The 21,976-nt window shown below is 42.6% G+C and overlaps 1 protein-coding gene across 1 annotated transcript in view; it reads right to left on the minus strand.

Moving 5' to 3' along the window:
- cdh4 (cadherin 4, type 1, R-cadherin (retinal)) overlaps positions 1 to 15,385 on the minus strand; it is a 74,772-nt gene extending 59,387 nt beyond the window's left edge. Inside the window, exons 1-2 of the mRNA XM_083972716.1 lie at positions 15,346 to 15,385; positions 7,380 to 7,562 (exon numbers count right to left, since the gene is read on the minus strand). Of these exons, the coding sequence (XP_083828842.1) occupies positions 7,380 to 7,547 (168 nt within the window). The 5' untranslated portion in view covers positions 7,548 to 7,562; positions 15,346 to 15,385. The remainder of the gene's footprint in view (positions 1 to 7,379; positions 7,563 to 15,345) is intronic.
- Positions 15,386 to 21,976: the final 6,591 nt, after the last annotated feature.

The raw sequence follows: 21,976 nt of genomic DNA on the forward strand, positions 1-21,976 counted from the left end.
AAATTTTGACCGTGAGCCTTTCTGACATCTTTCTCTTACACTCAAATACGCTCCATCTCCTTCCTCTATGTCAGTCATCATTACCCAGAAGAGAAGAAGGAGTCCCACAGCTTTAACATTTTGTATCTGCTCAAAAATAGATTTAACGCTTTCCCAAGTGCGCACACGCACACGCACGTAACTGTCTCCACCTCAGACCATTAACCAGACAGAGGAATGATATGTAGGTTTGGAAAAAAAGGGGGGCAATTAGAGAGAGAACAAATATTAATGGAAGTTAAGAAGTGACTCACAAACCCAATTATGGCATTAGCCAGGCAATTTAGATGAGCTCTGCAAGAGACGAGAATCCTGTTGAAATGTACCGGCGGTCTCTGTGCATTAACAATGCCATTAATTCCCCTGATGCACAGTGTGGGAGAAGAATAGAGCAAATGCAGCCATTCTGTCTCTCTTATAAAGACAGCCATATTCCCTAATTCTGCGATGGGAATGGAGGTGGCAAAGGCTGACGTCCTCGTCTTGCCCGCCCCAAACAGGCCACAGAACCCTGGAGAGATTCAACTCGTTAAAAAGCTCCATTCTCCCGAGCTGCCCAACACAAGGACAATAGGTAAACCATGCGACAGGTCTGCCATGAGCAGATAATTATAGTGAAGACATGGTTGGCTGCTGGAAGGCTGACTAAAGGGAAATAACGGGGTACACAGCGATAGATAGATAGATAGATATAGATAGAGTTGTAGATGGAGGGAGGGGCAGAGTGGAGCTTTCTGCTGCTGTTGCACATTTCTGCTATTGTCAAATTGCATCCCTCAACCCAAGCTGCTGCCACACGCTCCCATAGGGGACATGCAGCCCTGACAGCCTGGCCAATCAGCTGCACCCTGAGGCCGGTTGAAAGCCCTTCTGGCATGCCTAAGGCTACCGAGGTCCAACCAATCAGTTAGAGGCCAGGCTTGAAAGGAGGACCATGCTTGGCTCAGTGAGCTGCTAAGGCTGCCAATGAGAGTCCAGAGGGGAGCTCGAGTGGCTCAGAGGGAGGCTGCCAGAGGGGTCAGAGTGGACGAGGGCAGACTGACAGTTATTTAGTGAGAGGCTGAGCTCTGTGTCACTCACAACAGCACTCAGTCTTTGTACAACTGGATTGGCTCTAATGGGACTGTCACCTTCTAATTGTCCAATTGGAGATGCTGAGACTGACAAACACACACACACATGCAGTCAAACACAGTGACATGGACACACGCACACACTGAAATGGACACACACACACACACACCCTCAGAGATACAAGCACAAACCAGCCAAAGTGTGCACAAACGTTTATACACATAAACAGTCCTTCTATCCATCCATTCATGTGATACATTTATCAGACCTGGTTTGACACAATTTTGTCTGAATATATTTAATGCTCAAAATAGAATTAAAACTTTGTGGCATTAATTGGATGAATAGATACATGTACAGCTAATGAAATAAATTAGATGTTATCAAACCATCTGGCAAAGCTTCTGTTTGTCCACAGCCAAGACACTGACAAGCTGGATTCAAATGACGATAAAAGATTTTCCACATGAATGGCCCAAATGTAGATGTACTGCTGTATGTGTCTTGACAGATCTCTACATCATCCTAAGTGAGGTTAATGACAAACAGCCTTGTGTGAAGAACTGGCGACAATGAATGACAGGCCAATTACAACAGCGACAATGGAAGTGAATAGTCCTTAACTGTGTTTTCTGGACACCTCCAAAAAGTAAGACCTATAGGGGAAGAAGGTGATGGAAGCAAGAGAAGTATTTTGGCAGATCTCTCGCAGGCAGGAGGGGTGTGAGACAGTACATCCTCATCATGAAAAAGTAAAGTATGTGGAACAAGATTAAAAGGAACTTTATTCCTGGAGACCTTGCTGTTATTGTTAATGATTCAGCACCAAGAAACTGCTGGATTCTGGGACGCTCTCTGAGGATCGCATCAGGGAAAGAAAAAAAAGAAGGGGGGGTTGAGGGGTGTCCTAGAAACCTTTAAACCAGAACGAGACATGTCAACAAACTCTGTCTGCTCCTTGAGGAAACTGGTGAATTTTTATCACAGGCAGACTTTTGCAGATAGACTTGAAAAATTAAACTTTGTGCGATGATGATGATTGAAAAAACTGTGGGAAGTAGAGACATTATGACTGTATGAACCAAAATTTAATAGCTATGCAGACATTAGCTGTAACTGGAATTACGGGCAGAATTGGAGACATTTTGAAGAACTGGAATTGTTAAGGTTAATTAGACAATAATCTTTACCTGCTGCTGTCGATATCAAGTGATAATTGCTTTGCTTATAATAGTGGGTGTAGTCTAGCACAGAGTAGCTATAAAGTCTGTGACCTCACATTTACACCTCTGAAGTTGCAGTGTATGTTATTTGATTCAACTATAAATAAGTTACAGGAAGCACAGTACATACTGTAATGTATTAGGAAGTAGCGTCATAGGAAAACAACAGTAATACTAAAAACAGAACTGATGCAGCATTTAAAGATCTCTGACCCAGTTCACCTCCACATTTCTGCTCTTGCACAGTCTCTGCTGCTGTGTGACAACGTGACAAGATGCACAGATATAATGTGAGTTCTGACATTAACAGAAAATATTTTGTCATATTTGAGACTCTCCCCAGGGTTAGGATTAAGTCCTGTGTAACCTGGAGAAAGCTGACAACTGCTGTTATCACTTTTGGTATAGAGAGAGCTCACAGTCATAACATGCTATGCTAATACAATGCAGTGTTTTGATGTACTGCTGAAAAATCGGAGAGAGAAAATGAAATTAAAGCCCCCGGCTATATCCAGCTGAAGCTGAGAGTAGCCAAGGATGTGAGTCATGACTCCCTCACAATTAGGTGGTCCTAGATAGGAAATAATTTGGGGGAAGAAGTTAATTGTGCAATAATTAAGTAAGTGGTTTGAAAAGTTGGTTTCACTGAAGTTCCCTCCACAGTCTCTCTCACTGCCTCCTTTTTTTTTTTCAAAAGGGAAGCGTGAGGTGCTTTCCATCTAGAAACTAGGCTGTAGAAATAATTAACAAGTAAATAAATGATGAGGAAACTTCTGTCAGGTGTTATTTTTAGACAAATTTGGTCTTGAATAATGTAGAATATTGGTGTAGTTCAGTCGTACGACCTCGTGCACCCATGTCTCTACACACACACACACACACACACACACACACACACAGACACATGCACACAAACTAGACACAGTGGACACAATGTATTTGAATGCACAGGGGACGCAATAAAACTGCAGACAAAACAAGCGGATCCAAAAAGCATATTATGAACTCATTATGAGCTGTAATGAAATACGCTGTGCAATATGAGGTTGTAAATAAACCATTGTGTTTTCATTTCGGATACTGAGCAAACAGCAGAACAGACATTACAATGTCATTGAGCTAAGTTGCTCCCACACACACAATCACACGTATATAAGCATATTATATGTGTATGTATAGCACATAAATTTGAGGCGTTGAGCCCAGTAAACCAGATTAGAAAACCAACAAAAAGCAATACGCTCCAACTGTTTCTGAAGTAAGAGTCAAATTCTCTCCTGCAAAGTTTACTCTGTTTGTGTGCTTTTGTTTCCTTCTGATAAAATCCAGGTAAATGAGCAGCTTCTAGCTCTTCCGACTGTGACTCATTCAGTGTTAGCCATGAGCGCCACAATAATGGCCTATTCCAAATAATGAGGTAAACTAAATCATTTTGCCCTGCAATAATCCAGTTCACCTATTCACCTTGAGACCTTCATTTTTCTTCACGGACGTGAATGTGTGATAAGGCTATCATTAGTGATAGAGATATCATTACGGTTTCATTCAGCTCCATGGACACAGCACAGAGTTACACAGAGAGCAAAAGAAACACCAAACACAGATGTGTCTCTTTAGTCTTTCCCTTGGCTGTGGAATCACATAATATTAAAATAACTGTCCGCAATGTGCTCAATTATTTCCAGCTCCTTCCTTGATTCCTTGTCCTGTGCGTGGGTCAGCATTGCAAGGTAGCCAGTGTTTGAGTCCTGGTTAAATGAAAGGAGGATCTTTTCTCTCCTATATTCAGACCGCTTTCCATCAGTTTTGCCTCATTGGCCCCAGTATAGGTGCTGCAGGAGACGGTTGAGATGAGAATGCCACAAATGGCCTGAAACTAATGTTGGCCTCCCTCACCCCGCAGATTTACAGCACTCTCGAAAGACTTTCTATTTTTTCTTTCAATTTCAGTTAGTCTCCCTTTCTCCCCGTCCGTCTCCCACCCTCACTGCTGTTCAGTCTCTCAAGAGGAGGAGCTCTTGCCATCCACCTCACTATCCATTTAACACGCAAGCTGTTTTGCAACCCCCCCCATTTCCTCTGCACTTACATCTGTCATGTCAAATTATTTGACAGCAAAGCCTTGGAAGCGTATTCCATTTGAGTACAATGGTAAATCAATGCCATCATGGCTGCATCACTCGTGGGTCTCAACTGAACTGAGACTGAATCGCACATGTCAAGGTAAAAATGGCCAGTAGTAAAATGAAGCTATGGCTAGGTGCGTGTGTGTGTGGCTGCTGCTGATGATGGCAAACATCACAGAATGAGTCAATCAGTGAATTATGAATCAATTATTCAAAATGTTACGATTGTATCAGTTATTATTTACAGTTAAAACAGCAAAGCCTTTGTTTTGTATGTGTAATTGGATCTCTTGGCGTAAGTGGGATTAATCAAATAACCTACAGCAGCATTGGCCTCTTGCTGAATGAAAAAGAAAACCACCACCGGGCTACTACACACCTCTCTGGGCATGTCATTTGCATTATTTGATGGTTGCAAGGTGGTAATTACATTCTGCAGGTTAATTGGTCTTTTTAAACCTGCTGAACTTGCCTATGTGAAGGCTCGTGTGGAGAAAACACAAGCTGAGACTCAAAGAGTTTGAGCAGCACAGGAGAGCTGGTGTGTCCTGAAATCGAGTGTGTAAGCTTTAAAGGTTGTGCTTAGCCACTTCTGAGACCGGCAAGATAAAGCACAAAATCCCCAGTGTTCCTCTCCTCAGCTGCCTGTCAGAATGGAGAGTTGTGTTGCAGAGAGAGCCGGGGACAGATGAGCTCACGGAGCAACAGAGTCACATCCCCCATGGTGCACTGCTTTTAGCAATGGCTGAGGGCTGAGGCATCTATACTGTGTTCACATACAACAAATGTAAGCTGCAGGATGTCTCGCTGCAAACACAAATGCACTTTTTAACACACATACACACACACCCAACCTCAGCACACGCATGGCCACACACACAAAGGAGGCCCTTGAGGTTTAATCCAACCATCTAACACCTGACATGTGAAAAGGGGATAAAACGGGGTCCATTTCTCCAACAGGGCAGCACAATTTGGTGCCTCCCCTGACACCCCACAGCCCTGCTGTGTGTGTGCTTGGGAGGGTGAGTGTTCAAATGCTTTGGTGGAAAATCTGCCCTCTTGCAACACATTGGTGAAAGGCGATTTCCGTAATCCGGGGGTGTAAGCCTCGCTGTACAAATGGGCGTAAGGGACTTTGTGTGTATATGTACGCGCGTGTGTGTGCGTGCGTGTGTGTGTGTGTGTGTGTGTGTGTGTGCGTGTGTGTCAGAAATGCTGGCAGAAAGCTGCTCATCTGTCTGAAAGACTGATAAGAGGCAGTGAATGACAGGGGTTTAAAGAAGAAGCCCACCACTGAGTCTGAGCGTACGATGCCTCCATGACCAGCATACGCTTGTTTCTCCTTCTGATAGTCACTGGTGTTTTAACAGTTTTTAAAAATGGAGTTGTTACATAGATGTTCACTTAGACATCAAACGACTTTTAAACTGCAAAGATATGAATCACGCACATCCTGCTGCATCTTAGATAAACAACACACATGCACAATAAGTGATAAAAGACGTGTGGTCGTGGTTGTGAGTCTTGTGCAGTTGTCCACACCTTTTTTCTAAGATGTGTTGTGGAGGAAAAGTAGAGATGGGAAAATAAGGGCAGTTTGCACATCAATATTTCCTTTTTATTTAGTCTGCACTTCTTCTAAATGATGGTTGTCAAATGTACAATGTACATCATAATGAATATTTCTTCTAATGGTGGCTGTGTGCCCCATTGAATTATTCTTTTTTTTTAACATTCTGCTTCGGCATTTTCATTTGTTTGATTATTTCCCTATATCCTAATTTAATTTAAGCAAAAATGCTGCCCTTGTGAAATTGGGCTTTTTCTTTGTGGCTCTTTTCATTGAAAGGCTGGTGGACAGACACAGATAGGCATATGAAAGGACTTCATTAAAGCATACAGTTTCACAATGAGCAAAATTTACGAAACAGAATCATGAATATCAAAAACTTTATGACTCTCTCTATAAGTCTCTTCATACTGTAATAACAAAGAGTAAGGGCAAAAACGTCAAGACAAATGATCTAAAAATCTTAAAATTACATGTTAGATGAATAAATATTCAAGTGAGCAGATGATTAATGACTTTGCACATCTGAAAGCTTTGTCTGCAACTTCATGGTGATGCAAAACTGTGCCTCCGCAGAAAAACTGAAATCTGCAGAATCATTAACATATAGCAGATCAAATAAAAATGCTAACTTGAACAAAACTTCCTGCTTTTGAAACATTCCTTTAACATTTGGATGTCATCAGAAAACACAGACTGTGCTGTATCTGCTATTATAGCCGTGTTTCCACTGTGGGAGTTCCCGGTAAAGGGGGGGGGGGTACTCTTGAGGCGACGTGATCAATTGTGCAACAGTTTCGATCATCGTGCAAGCAGTTTTTTTTTTACTTTTTTATTTGTGAGAAAATCTCCACCACTTAACCTTAGATCTGTTATATTGGTCAAATAACAATCTTTTTCATTCATCTTCTATACTGCTCATCCTGGGACTGTAGCTGACACCTATAGGCAATTTAGAGTTGCCAATTAAGCTAACCTGCATGCCCTTCTGTGTGGAGTTTGACGGCGGCAGTGCTACACAATGCCCACATCACGACTAAATCGGAGACCAGAGTCGTGCTTTTCACCTGCTGGGCGTGCTTGAAAGAAAACACCAGAATGCTGAGAGCCCTGGCCTTGTACTGATTCTAAGAGATATTATAGTATATTCCCCACTCCTCTCTCTATGTAGCTGGTCTGAGCAAGTACTTAGAAAGAATATGTAGGTTGTCTACTTAGCTTTTTGTTCAGATCTTACCTTCTTTGCAAAGACAAGTTACATAAAAGTTCTGCAGTACAAGAAAGACATTCCACATCAGGAGAGGATGTGTGGCATTTGCTGAAATTATACAAACTGTCACTCACTCTGACAAGCATGTGGGGGAAGGGTCCTCGGGAGTTCTCAGGCACATTGATAGGTGGGATGACCCAATCTCTCTTCTGTCGCCTCAGCCCATTGACAGAGGAGCCTCTCTGATGTCTTCGAGCAAACTTGATAACTCTGGGCTGGGATTCCCAGACTCTTGACAACATTTCTTCAATGCCAACCTGCAAAGAAAAAGCCAAATATATCATATCACCGCACATCTCGTACTGAATAGCTTGCGCATGTTATCATTTGAAGAATGCAATTTTGCCACAACAGGCTGGAAGATGAATCTGTAAAGTGTTGTGAAATGACAAGTTTCCCTCTCTGCTAAAATTGAAACTAAAATACTGGATGTCACACAAACAATAAAGCCATTTTGGGAGAGTGGCAGAGAAGCAAACACAAGCAAACATAAATAAACCTTTTCGTTTTTTTGAGAGCTGCTGCATCACATTTCATTAGGCCCTTGGCAAGACACCTGAGCCAACCCCCCGCCCTCGGCTTCTGCCTAAGAAAGCGAGACCACCTCTGGGTTTACGTGGCTGGGTTTTGTTCAGAGATGCTTTGCTGTGTCTGCAACCCTGCACATATTTTTATGCAGACAACATTATTTCTGCTTGTACCTGCCTTCTCTGACCCTGCTGAGGAAAAAAAATCTGACACTTAACCCTGATAGAAGTCTGTCATTGGATAAAATATGCCCAGATGGAATAACAATGATTTTCCTCAAAAAAGTGTGGAAAGCACAAATAGTAAATGTGGACTCCTGGACTACTATTCTATTCCCCAGGTTTGTATGTATGTTGCTTCTTTTTATTTTTGATGTTGAGCCTTCTTTGAAGATCATACAGAGCCATGGCATTATGGGCAACTCCTATGTGGGAACGTATGGGTGTACACACACACACACCCTTCCCCTGTGAGGACTCCCCCTGGCTATAGCTGCAGAAAGAAGATTGTGTTCTTACTCATCTTGCCAGGTGAAATAAGGGTTAGAAGGGTGTGTAAAAGAAGAGTGTTTTTCTCCCAATCCTCTATGGTGTCCTCCTGTGTAAGATGGTTGTATTGCTGTAATCCACCTAATCCTATTGTTGTCTGCGCGCCCTGCGTACACACACACATTCACTGGCAGTGTGCCGCTGTCACCTGAAGCACAGTGGAAATTCTCCTCCTTATCCCACCTGGAACACACACAACGCGTCGCACAGGCACAGACAACCAACCAGCGCGTACACATGAGTGACCGGCGCCACATTGCCAAACACAGAGCAGAGGTTCATCCTATCAATACACACCTGCTTTGCCTGTGAACGAGGCAAACCGTAAGCTACACCTGAGCAAACACGGCGCATATTTTTCATCTTTTGTTTTAAGTCCTTGCGCATTCACAGCTCAGAGGACTGGACTGCAAGCACAGTGCGGGTCTCTGGACGGCCAGGTCTGTTGGTTTATCTGGGCATGAGCTTGACGGAGAGGGATGGGAGCGACCTGGGTGGATGGTTAGAGGACAGAAAGAGGAACGAGGGGACCAGATGTGTTTCCCAGATAAGATAACTCTCGTTCCAGGTTCGCTCATCCAAAACACGCACAGGTACCAACTGGCATGGGTGAGACAGAGAGCGTGCCAGTCTCCTACGTGGGCAGCGGGTGGAATTAGCCTCTCTCTGTGAATATGTGTGTGTGTGTGTGTGTGTGTGTGTGTGTGTGTGTGTGTGTGTGTGTGTGTGTGTGTGTGTGTGTGTGTGTGTGTGTGTGTGTGTGTGTGTGTGTGTGTGTGTGTGTGAATATTTGCAGATGCTCATTTGAAACAAATAAACAAAAACAAAGGGAAAACAAACAGTATGTAAAATAACAAACATGCAACAGAGGATAAACAACACCCTCTCTGGCAGACGATGATGAGTCATCAGGACTGTCTGTGTGTTGGTGCATATGTGCAGCGATGAATACAGAAAACATGTACAGTATGAGGCCTCCTCCTCATAAATGCTCACTCTGGTGCACTGCTGCCACGATAAAGTCTTTATCCGCCTTTCTGGCTATCAGCAGAAAAACAGAGTGAATAACTAGTCACTCCATCCACCAATCAGCCTGCTGACGGCGGCAAACCCATCAGGCCTTACGATAACAGGGGTGAAGCGTCCGATTGATCAGGCCCCGACATTCCTTTGTCAGTGTTGCCAGAATAGAAATGAAGAAGAGAAACGGTCAGGCAGAGAGACCGACTCGGAGAGAAACAATGAAACGGAGACATCCCTTATTGTAAGGCTGCATGTGGATGATATCAGCACAGTGGCTGCATGTGACTGTCACTTTCAAATAGCAAGGCATTTGACAGGCTGTTGGCACCGTGACAATACCAGAATAACAAAGGGAAGAAGGAAAAACTGGAACATGCTTTCTGTGGGCTGCCAGGAGGCTACTGTAGGTGCTTATTAGATTTTTTGGATTTCTTTTTTTTGTTTGTCTGGATGTGTGTGTATGTATATACTATGTGCAAGTGCATTGAGTTCGACATGCCTCTATGCACATATGGGAAATCATACGTGCTGGCCTTGATATGATCATGTGTGCACGCACGTGTCACGTACGAATGTGCAAAAATAATGCATGAACATATGTGCCGGTGTATTTGTCTGTGTGTTTGTGTGTCCCAGTGTGTGGGTGTGGATGCATGTGTGTGTGTGTGAGTGTGCAACACATGACAGGCATTCAGTTAGTGTGTCTGTGATGCGCCTGGGGCTCCTGAAACCCAGAGGCAGAAAGGGCCAGCTGGCAGCTCTCTGCTCCCAGGCAGCCTGCGCATTGCTGCAGCATTCTTCAGGCCTGCAACCCCCGAGCCCTGGAGCTGACATCTGGAGGTTATCAGCCTGACAAACAGGCAGAACAATACAAAAAGAGCATGTGCTCATTCCCCATTCTCTGTTCAGTGCGGCTCTGAAAACATTTCATTCAGGTCTTTTGATGTTTTTCATGTCTTTAGAGCTGCAGTTTGCTGGTTCACTTTGATAAAAAATAAAAATAAAAATAAAAAAGACCAGTGCTACAGTAGTCTTCAGTAAGAACATTCTCCCACGAGATCTTCTCTCAACAACTGGATTGAAGAAGAAATGAAAAAGAAATAAATTTGAAATCTAACTTTGCATTTAAAAATATTGAAATTCTAGTTGCCGCTATTGAGACACGCAGATTTTTGGTGTGGATTTTCAATAATTCTAGCTAAAATCAGAGTTAGAGCACACAGCAAAGGAGCAACCATCCGACTTGCCAGGGTTGTCTTTCAACAACACCAAGGTCCCCTGTTCCACCCAGCTGCTGGCCTTTGCTGTAATCTACCTTGAACAGGTGAGGCTGTCTGGGGAGCAGGCGGTAAAAAAATTCAAATCAAATAAGCACTAAAACCCTTCTCTGACAACCGGTCGACTCCAAATCCACTGGTGCATAACTGATGGGCTCTAAGCTGGTGGAGAAGGCAAACCAATGTGCCATGAAATCAGCACGAGTTGGAGAGCACTCAACGAGAGGCCCTACCTGTGTGAGGTGCGATAGCCTGAGTACATAAACACGGTAGAAAGGGCTCTCAGGCCAAAGATGCTCTACACTTCAATTGCTGTGGTATATTGTACACTGGAAAATTAAATAGTAAAATGAGCTGGTCGTCCATGGAGCACATTCCGAGTATGCTAATTCCTGCTACTAAAACAGAACAGAGAGAAACCAAGCCAGTTATTAAAAGCAAATCAATGCACTGTGACTGGTGCTGCACAACAAAGCAGGAGTATATCGTGTACTGAGGCCTGTTCATCTGAGGAGATTTGAACCATGCATGCGATTTGTTAGAGTGCAGCGTTTCTCTCTCTCACATTATTTGTCTCTCCACACTCTGTCTTTTAATTGCCACTGGGCAGAAGAGGATATCCTGAGCTGCTTCTCTCCTCCGCTGCCGTGGCCATGTTGATTACGCCGAGAGAGGTTGCGGTTAGCTGATGCGATTATGATAACCTCTTTTCTAAAACAACTATTGACTTTCAGAAAAAAGAAAAAAAGAGATGGGCTCAGATAACAACTATTCATCTCTGTGTTAACTGAACTGGAAAAGGAAAACGGGCAACACAGTTCAGAAACACTGGAATGCACTCTACTGTTTTAACTTGAATGCAACTGCAAACAGCACAGTGTTACTGTTACTGCTACAAATCAGAAAGTTTAACTGTTTAGGAAACAGTTGCATACTTGCATTTCAATAGTTTATTGGGGAAGTGTCCAAAATAAATGGTTCATTTCTGCAAATATAGAAAATCCACGTCCATGTCTGAATAAAAAGATAATTTTTCTTGGAGTAATTTGTTGTTGTCAGATATATAAAGTACATGTAGGCTAATAAACACAAGCAAGATTGTGTTTATCATAGAATGACAGTTATTCTACTGTACTGTTTCACACTTTACAAAAGTTTAAACTTTTGTCAAGCAAATCGTGTAAACACTACACAAACACTACTAAGTACTGTATGATTTGCCTTTTAGATTGGTGAGACATGCACTGTATTTTATCAATGAGCAAACTTTCATAGTGAGGGGGCAGACCAGGGATGGCTGCAGGGAACAGGAAGTCCGGACCAACTTCACAACATGACCTCACCCACAGAGTCTGGTCCGCAGCGCTGCCTGACATTACAGCAGGTCACAGACTCCACCAGGGGTGTTGCCACCCATTAAGCTCTACTGGGGCACAACTCAGTCTGAACTGACTTTGCTTATTCTTTAAGCATTAAAGTGTACTGCCTATATGACATTTATTTATACTGGGGCAGAGCTCATTTATACTGGGGTTGTGCCCCAGTAAAAGGGGTCTGGTGATGCCTCAGGACTCTGCCACTATGGACTAATTTTCTGCCATCGTGTTAAATTACAGCGGTTGCATTTTAATAAACGCTCAATTCTGGAGAGTACAGAATGTAACACAAAATGAATCAACCAGACTGAACAAGTCTACCATAAAACTGTGATCACTTATAAATGTCACCCTTCCCACTCAAGTCATAAATAGTTGATGTTGGTAACGACAAACTGCTAAAAAGGGTGATTTTTCAGCCTTGTGGAGGTTGTCACTCACTGTTTCAATGAAGTCCTTTATCCTATGTCACTCGAACAATGTGAAACTATGAGCGATGACAGTCTTGCACTGTGCAGTATGAAAGAAGTAACAAAGATATACAAATATACAACATCATATTAATCACCAACCAAACGGTTCATTTGTTTAGTCCCTTAAATAGAAATTTTGTCACCCATGTTCCTGTCACATATTTTCCTCAAGCTCACACTTTATTTTAATAATTACATCTTTTATGACTGTGCTCATGATGAAACAAGTATTTATTTTAATTTTTCCTCAGGGCACACCAGCAATTTTCCATTCAGGAGACTGGAGATTCGAACTGTGGTTCCTGATGAATAAATGACAAGGACATGTGTAAGGACAGCAAAACACATACTGAGCTGTACGTATATAATGTGTTTTTAATTAGAAAAAACACACATATTTCTTGTTCAATTATTGAATCTTTCTCTAACTCCGCTATGTGGGGATCATAATTATACAGTGAAACTACATCACCTGGTCCTCGCAGACTCCGCCTGAGTGGAACATTAGCTCAATCAATGTCAATTATTTCCCAGTCTCCATTATTGCACTGCCAGGAGTGGGCAGAATTTTAATCCCCACTCCGCAATTATTTTAGCTACATGAGTCTTGGGCTTTTTGTCATGATTAGAAACATGACTGAACATTAAGCCCAATGGCGTTCAACAAGTACTGCAGGAGAAATGATAATGGCTTTGTCACTCAACAAAGTGCAGCCCCAGTGGAAGTCAGTAACAGTGGTTACATTTGGCCCTGTGTAATTTTACAGTCTCCGTTAGCTAATAGAGCCTTGGTAGCAAATAGGGTCATGTCTCAACTTGTCACATATAAAACAGTCCTGCTACTTCACTGCTGTGCATGCGCTCTTTCATAAAAATGTTACCTTGGATACAGCTGAACCACACAAAGACCATGTACATGATGAGGAAGTGTGCGTGCATACAGGGTCAAAAGGAGACGGCAAAGTGTCCTTGCAAGAAAGACTGAATGGGTCTGATCATTAAAGTATGTTTCGTCACATTTCACCTCGTTCATGTTTTATTTGTTCAGTAAACTTCTTTGCTGATTGATGGGAACATTTATCAGATAGACACTTCACAGTTTCTGCACCAAGCACTGAAGTATATCTACACAGAAAGAGTCAAGGCCTGGGTTTTAATAGCATTTTATTGAAACTAAATCCAGTTTCAAATCCTCTTATCAAATATAAATCCTCCTCCAGTGTTTTCTTTCTATCAAATATAATTAGGTTTAGCTTTCAACATTTAAAATTAACTAAAGTTGAAAATAACTCAAACAAAGATCTGTACCCGTGGTTTATTGGCTGATTAGGCAGAAACAGTTTTGACTGGATTCCAAGGTGATTCACAAAAACCTGTAGCTATAATCTGAGATGAGGTGAACAGGAGAAGATGCAATATGAAATCTGCTCGTTCCAAATGCTGAGCTCCTGATGCAAAATTATTCGGATGACTTAATAAAATCATTTATCTAATTGAAGAGTCAGGTATCTTTATCTCTGGCTCAGTATAAACCTGCTGAGAACAAATGAACCAAACAATAGAAAATAACTTGGGTTTAATTGATGAACAGGTTTTCCAAATGTATAGCAATTCCCTCTGGGTGTTACAAATAGTGTTCACAAGGCAAGTGACCATAATCTTTACTTTTGATGGCCCAAATCTGTTAATGCTTTAGTCTTAGCATACATTTGTGCCAGACAAAAAAGTTCCCTCACAGCGTTATAAAGAAATTGTGTTCACAAGGCCAAAACTGTTTTTTATTTCTGTAGGTCATCACAGCCTTGACCTTTAATAACCCAAATAATTCATCATCATTTATTCCAAGTGAATATTTGTGGCAAGTTTAAAGTTTTGTCCCACAGTTGAGTCCACAAGAATACGGCAGATGGACAGACAACCCAAAACCAATATGCACCCAGCTCCGGACGTCACCAGCATGGAGGTATAAAAATCATAACAGGATTTCCTTGAGTTTGATAAGTGTAGTGTTTTGCCACTTGGTAACTAGATCGTAAAATCATAACCCAGCACTAAAACAACTAAACAAAAATGTAGCAGTAAAAATAAAATCAGCACTGAGGCAAAACTTCCTCTTACTTCACTATATGAGTTAAGGTCATTTCCAAGCAGCTGAAAAATGAAGTCAACACTGAGGTGCCACATACTGCAGGTTCTTGTGGCTGGCTCCTAAAGCAACTCAATCCCCATAGACTCCTGAAATGTGCAGCTTTTTACAACAGAAATAAACATGCTTAGAGCCTGGTACAAAATGGTTTTTGGTCTCTACTGTATGCAAGTGTGTGACATTTTTACAACTCAATTGTTTCAGTTTTGTTAAGGCACGCACAGCTGAGGGCAGGGCTGCTAGTTTGAGCGAAAGGTTGGTGCCATCAGATTCTGCAGCTTTCTGCTCGGCATCAGCTCAGCTAATTCACTGAACATGACCTTTGTGCTGTTTTTGTGTTGTTTATGTGGAGGATGTTTTTTTATACCAACATCAGATAAATAATTCGGCTTGTTGTCCGAAGATGGTGAGATTGAAAACTTTTCAGAAACATTTGATGCAACATCCAGCTTTATGTACAGTACAGTGTGATCAATGGTAACTTCCAATAACCCTACTGTAACTCTAACCAGTGATTTTAGTGGTAGACATCCAGTTAATATTAACCAGAGAGTTACACTACTCAGTTATTTGAATAATCATTAATACTGGCAATGAAATCAAATTAAATCCTAGAGCAAACAGTTCCAGCACTCCTGGCAGCATACCTGTGATTCTGTATTTAATTACCTTAGTAAGTGGTAGAGGATGGGGGTGTCCAGCCAAGGCCAGCTTAACGGTGGTTTCCCAGATGTGTGCGTCATGGAGCCCCCGGGCTGTCACCATGAACTGTACGGGATCTGTCAGGTTGGCCACTTCCTGCTCCGCGTACACCGTCCCATCAGGCCTCACACTGAAATAGGGGTCGCTGCTGATAAAGCCCACCTCCCTGTTACGCTGGCAATCCTCAAACTTCACTGCAGAGACAGAGAGGAAAAGGGGAAAGGGGAAACAGAATTAGAGAACAGCACAGTGAGATTTACTCCATGAGGTATTTGCAAATCCTTGACACATCTGGCAGGCTTAAGATTAACCCGCATCCATCAAGATGTATCTTGAAATATCTCATCCCCACTGCTGTCACCTCTGATTCCCTGCTTTGGCGTCTTTGGCAAAACAAACTGCTTATCTGTTCCTGAACCGGAGTACACGGGTGGAGGGGGGGGGGGGCTTAATTCTTTTTCATATCATTCTCTCCCCAAACTAGATGGTGGCAATGTCAAAAAAGCATTTCCCTTGGCTTCTCCTGGGAAAGCATGAAGAGAAGGTCTAAGACGCATCAGGCTGACTGGGACGATTGCGCTCCATCCTTTGCTGCTAAGCTCATGGAGCCCAGCCTTGAATGAATTTTGGAGGGTTGTGCTGCTTGACTGAGACAAAAGAAAGGACTCTCGTGTTTGAATATGCACACACACACACATACACACTCACACGCTGCTTCAAGGGTAAAGTACCGTGTGTATGGGCGGGTGGGTTTGGGTACAGGGGGCGTTTGAAGTCTTTCCACTTCACATATGAGTAAAGAGTTGGGACAGATGAGACACCGAAATAGACAGGGAGAGATGGTGTTGGACTGTTGAGTGCATCAGAGGAGATTCTCCAGAGACGGCTGACATGAATCTGCCATTATACCACACAAAACACAGGAGGAATCGACAGTCTCAGATTCAACAATCTGGAAAATCCTTTCATTTCATTGCCAAATTTAATCAACACTCAGTGCATCATTATCCCATGATTCACAGCATGATACAACGACATGAAGGCCCGATATGACTGATACTGTGAGCGCAAACACACACATACACACACAACACACACCCAGCCTATCACTCATCTTCCTTTACCCCCAAGTTGAAATGCATGTGCTCTGATCTTATCTTGTAAACTCTGGCGGCTGATAACAAGACAAATTGATTTCATAAATCAACCAAGGAACAGATCGGCTGTTAAGAGCTATGGCAGCATGATTTTTCCCAAAATTCAGCATGAAGAATTCTGCACAGCAAGCTCTTTATCAACCCATCTATTTAATTCATCGCCCAGTTTCCTGTCAAAAGCAGCTCCCAAACAACAGGCTAATAAAGCATTAGATCTCCACAGCCACTGCAGCTTAGCATCACACAAATGAGGCTGCTTGTTTTCAGCCTCTGAGTAATTGCATGCGTAATGGGATGGATAGTAAACACAGTTTTGACAATGTGCACATCTGTCTATGTTGGCAAATGCAATCCATATTTTCATTAAAAAAAACTACAACCCAGTGGAGAACATCCTAATGTGAGTGATAAGCTTTGTATGAAATTATGGCTTTCTTTTGGGGATCATTTATCAAGACACGGTGGGGAGGGGCGGGGGGAGGTTGATTTAACATCAGGTTGTGACAATATGACACAGACCTGCTTGAATTGTCCACAGATGAATCGTGATGGCAGGCATGTATTATGTAAATGACTTCAATTAGCTTGAACTGAGCAGGCTAATTGTTGTCACTTAGACAGCTCTCTTGTGGTGCAGCTGGAGAAACAAGGCTCGAGGACACGTGCACTGCAAAACGCTGCATACAAATGCTCGTGCGCGCGCGTGTGTGTGTTCATAATGTGTAGGAGTAAGTTCAAAGTACAGCTACTTTGAGAATGACTGTCCTTACATATATTAATTTCGATGTTAATTCTCCAATAAAACCAGCAAGGTCTCTGCGGGTCTGTCTGCTGCCTGCGGTGGTGCCAGTTGGCATGGGAACAGAAATGTGGTCTGTAAGGCATTGCCATTGTGCAGCTCTGTCAGAGGAGTGTCTTAGGCTCTTTGTAAGGGCAGAGCGCCGGCTCTTGGGTTTACCATTCACCGCCTACCCACATGGGGCTGGGACCGTGACCCTGATTCCTGACACATCTACTTAGTGTGGAGATATTCATAAATGCTCTGCTATTCATTAAAAATCCTGTTCACAAAGCGCATTCAAATCAGGTGGTGGGATCTGATCTGCCACGCTGTTAAATGGAGATGAAAGCGGCAGAAAGAGACAACGCTGAGACTAGCTACTGATAGAGAGACTGTGTGTGTGTGTGTGTGTGTGTGTGTGTGTGTGTGTGTGTGTGTGTGTGAGAGAGAGAGAGAGAGATAAAGAGAGAGAGGGAGATGGTAGGATAAAAAGGGAAGGCATGAGATAAGTGGCAGATACTGTAGCACACATAAAAAAGAGATAGAGATATATAAGAACATTTATAAAATAAAGCCTAATTGGAACGAATTTCACAGCCTTAGTTTTAAGACAAGGAAAGTTAACGCACAAACCATGCTAAGGAGTTTAGTAACTGATGTTACATTGATGTAAATGCAAACAGTAGCCGGTATGTATCCATTGTCATTGTTCTTTAGTGCATGTAATTTGTTTTTTCTTCTTACGCTTGGAAAAAAGAACATCCCTAAGTATGAAAAATTGAACTTGAAATAAATTAACACAGAAGTAGCTTCAGGGTTTTTCTGAGATGAAGGCCTCCTGGTCAGTGAGTCCTTCAACAACTTAATAATAATATTTAAAAAAAACCATACATATTTTACCACAGGTTCAATCAATGCTACCACTGGGCTTAACTGCATCAGGCGGCAGACCGGACTGAGTGTAGGTCTGCCTCTGGCTATGTGGGAGCTGTACATGCACCACATGTACACATGTAACACTACCTGACCCTTTGTATCTTCTATGTCCATTTGTCAGTGCACTTTTTTTTCCACAGATGTTCAGATCTGAAGATAAAATCGGATACTAACATGACGGCACCAGACTTTGCTGTCAGACACTTACTGGACAAGCAGCTCCATTCATTTGCCATCTTTTATAACTGTGAAAGTTACTGTAATATGAATTGATGGTTTGTCACTGGACATAATGAATATATTGTTATTTTCAACTGGGTCACAGTCAGAGTCGCATTTCGGGGAGGGACAGGGACTTCCCCAAAGACTGTCCATCAAAATGAACTCTTTTAGTCTGATTGGAAGAACAATAAAATGTCTAAAAGGAGATGTCATGATTTCCTGCCACCGGGTGGCCTTGTTTGCTCATCGTACGTCTCTCTGGGTGAAGAGTGTCACTCGGTCAGTGCAGCCTGAAGCTTGAATGTGTAGTTTTTCAACATATTACTTTTAACAAAAACTTAATGTGAATGGATACATTGAAGAATGAACTACAGGAAATGCAAGGAAATCTTTGTATAGTACTACAGTATGTTATATAGATGAAAGTGCACAGATGTGGGTAATGCATTATAGTGGACGGTGCTGCTTCAAGGTCAGCAGATCAGACACTGTATAAAAACAGGAACGATATTGTGCTTAGCTTTTAACAGAAACAGACTAAAATATCTACTGAATCAATTGCCCTATTCCTCCGTACTGTAGGTGTATGAAAGAGTGAAGCTATCAAGAATACTAAACCACTCAGTCAAGTGTGTGTGAGTGTGTGTGTGTGTGTGTGTGTATGTTTGTAGCCTATATGTACTCTGTTCTTTGTCTATCGTGTAGTTTGTGTGGACCTTTGTGTATGTGTGTTGGTCTGCCCCTTTGTACTGTAAGCTTATTTGAGTGTATGCGAGTGTGCAGGCAACTTTGTGTGTTCTGTTGTGTGTGTCTGTGTGCGTCAGTGTGTGTCCTGTATATTTTAGTGCGTCTTGCCATCCACAGCGGTGTTTGGCAGGCTGCTCAGGCTGGTGTCATTCTGCTCCGCTGCTCTTCTCTGGACTCGTACAGCAGAGAACACGCTGTCCAACAGAGCAGCGAGCGCAGCACAGACGCGCCTAAAACAGAGCGGGCAAGCAGCCGTGACCACCGACCACCGAGCCCTCCACACACACACACACACACACATACAGTACACACGCAGTGACACGCTTATGCTCTTTGTCTCATCCTGCTTGTAGAGCCTCGACAATACCCCAGAGGAGGCCAACGCAGCCCTTGTGTAGAGACATTACATGTGCATAATGCAGATGGCAGGTAGTCCTGTAACTCTGCACTGGCTGCTTTGTGCATCCACATGGAGCATGCCTCCCTCATCCCTCTGCATCCGCCCACACCACATTCACCTGTCGACCATGCACGCCTCCCCTCTCCTCTTCCTGTCACCATCGCCTCCCTGTCTCCTCCACTCCACTGTTCTCCAGTGTCACAGCTCCCCATCCTCTTTCTCTCACTGTCCTTATTTCTCCCTGTTTAACCCCCTCCTCCTCCTCCTCCTCCTCCTCCTCCTCCGCCCCTGCCCTCATCTATCCTCCTCTCCCCCTCTTCCTCTTGTATTCCCTTCAGACTCAGGCACTCTCTCTCTCTCTCCCATGCAAACCGGGGCAGCCAAGTCTGAGCCGCCAGCCCTGCCAGACATAAAAATGGGCACCCCGGTGGGTCAGTTATTACCACTGTTAAAGCGAGCTGAGAGAATGACACAAAGGAGCCACAAGAGGCAGAAAAAAAGACATCACAAAAAAAGGGTCAGGTTCAAGTCAGTGTGATTTTAACATTTTCACAGTTGCTGGTTTTAGAAGTGATTTTACATCAGATTTTATTCAGATAATTCTTTCACCTTTAATGCCTCTCTTACTGGAGCGTTCTTTTTCACAATTCTTGCTTTTACTCTGAATGTCTCACCTTGTATTTACTGCCTCTCCTCCTGATTTGATCGGTTTTTAATGAGCTGTAAAATACTTTTTTCCCCTGTGATTTGGTGGATTTATGAATGAAGTTTGTGACATCAGCTAAAACAGTTAAATATAGACAAACTAGAGCATACATGAAAAGAAATTAAAAAAACTTAGGTGTTAGCGTCACTGTGATGACTTGCTGCGAGTGGAGCTGGTAAAAAGGTCCAGACCGAGCATATGGAGCTGCTTTTGTTAAGGTGGTGCTCATCGCAGTTGTGGCACAGTGCTAAATAAACATTCCCTCTGGTACCCCACTGCTTTCCTCAAGCCAACAGGAAAATCAACGCCACCCACTCAATTTGCAAATAACAGTATTTTTGCCAGGCTGAGGATGTGATAGACAGCAGCACGGAGCACACTGACAAGTAACCGTGCATTGCGAAAATACACAACATATTGTACGTAAGACACTGTGACTGCTTAATGCTGCACTGCAATGCTGATACATAAGCATATGACTGATCATTACTATCTGCTCTTTTTAATATGATTAGTGAGCTAATATTCAGAAGTTAAGTCCACAATGAATATGTTGAACGACTGTGTTTCACTCGACACTATTAAGAATAGTAGGTGAACTCGTGAATTTCCCCGTCGTGGGATGAATAAAGGCATACTTTACTTTACTTAAAAATCAATGAAATTGTGGCAGCTTATTTATTCAAGCATTTGTTTTTGAGAACGGTGCTATTCAGTGTCACTCACAATAAGATGAATTAATTTAGCATCCCACTTGAACTTAATCAGATGTTGTTCTGTTAAACAAAATACTAAAGCTTCAATAATAGACTAAGAAATAAGACCTTTGAATTTCACATAATAAATCCACTGCTGATAACAATGAATAAAAAAAAAATAAAAAAAATAAACCAGGTTCTGTGAAAAAAAATGTGAGCTTTTCATGACCTGAGAGAAACAGTCTTGTATTCAGTTTAAGTGTTCTCTTTGGGGAAAAGATTTTTGATGAACTAAAATGATTCATGACGGTGCATGTAATCCTACACTGCAGGTTTAAACATGAAAGAAGACTGAAGGTGCTATGTTTTCACCAGGCAGTTACATTACAACAGCTAAAAACCTTCAAGTTCAGCTTCCAGAGACATTTCAGTTCAGTAATATTCTTCCCAACTACAAGAGAAGATAAGAAAAAGTTTCCAGCTTTCACTGGGCGGTGAATTAGCTGCAGCAGAATGGTTGTGATTGGCACGGAAAGATGTGAAAACTATTTTCTGATGTCTTGATTTATCACTACTATGAAGCGCAGCATCTTGTAACCGTGTAGCCAAACCTGACGCACCCTGTGCTGAATATCCACATCCCTTGAAACTCCTGAAATCCAGCCCACTGTGTCCCCACAGGAATGCTTATAACTAATTCAATTTACATGCTGCTGTTTTTAAAACACTGCAGGTACAATGTGACTTTCCTGAAAAGGATTTTTTTTTTTTTTTTTTTTTGCCGCAGTTGGAAATGAATTTCTCTGCCTCTGCACTTCTGTTTTAACAAAAGCCCACACAGTTCCCTCTGACAGCTCGCTCTCACAAAAGGAAACCACTGCGACTCAAGTGTATGTGTGTGTTGCTATGTGTGCTTTTGCGTGCAAGGGAGCCAGAGAGAGAGAGAGAGAG

The sequence above is a fragment of the Trachurus trachurus genome (assembly GCF_905171665.1).
Source record: "Trachurus trachurus genome assembly, chromosome: 5".
NCBI lineage: Eukaryota > Metazoa > Chordata > Actinopteri > Carangiformes > Carangidae > Trachurus > Trachurus trachurus.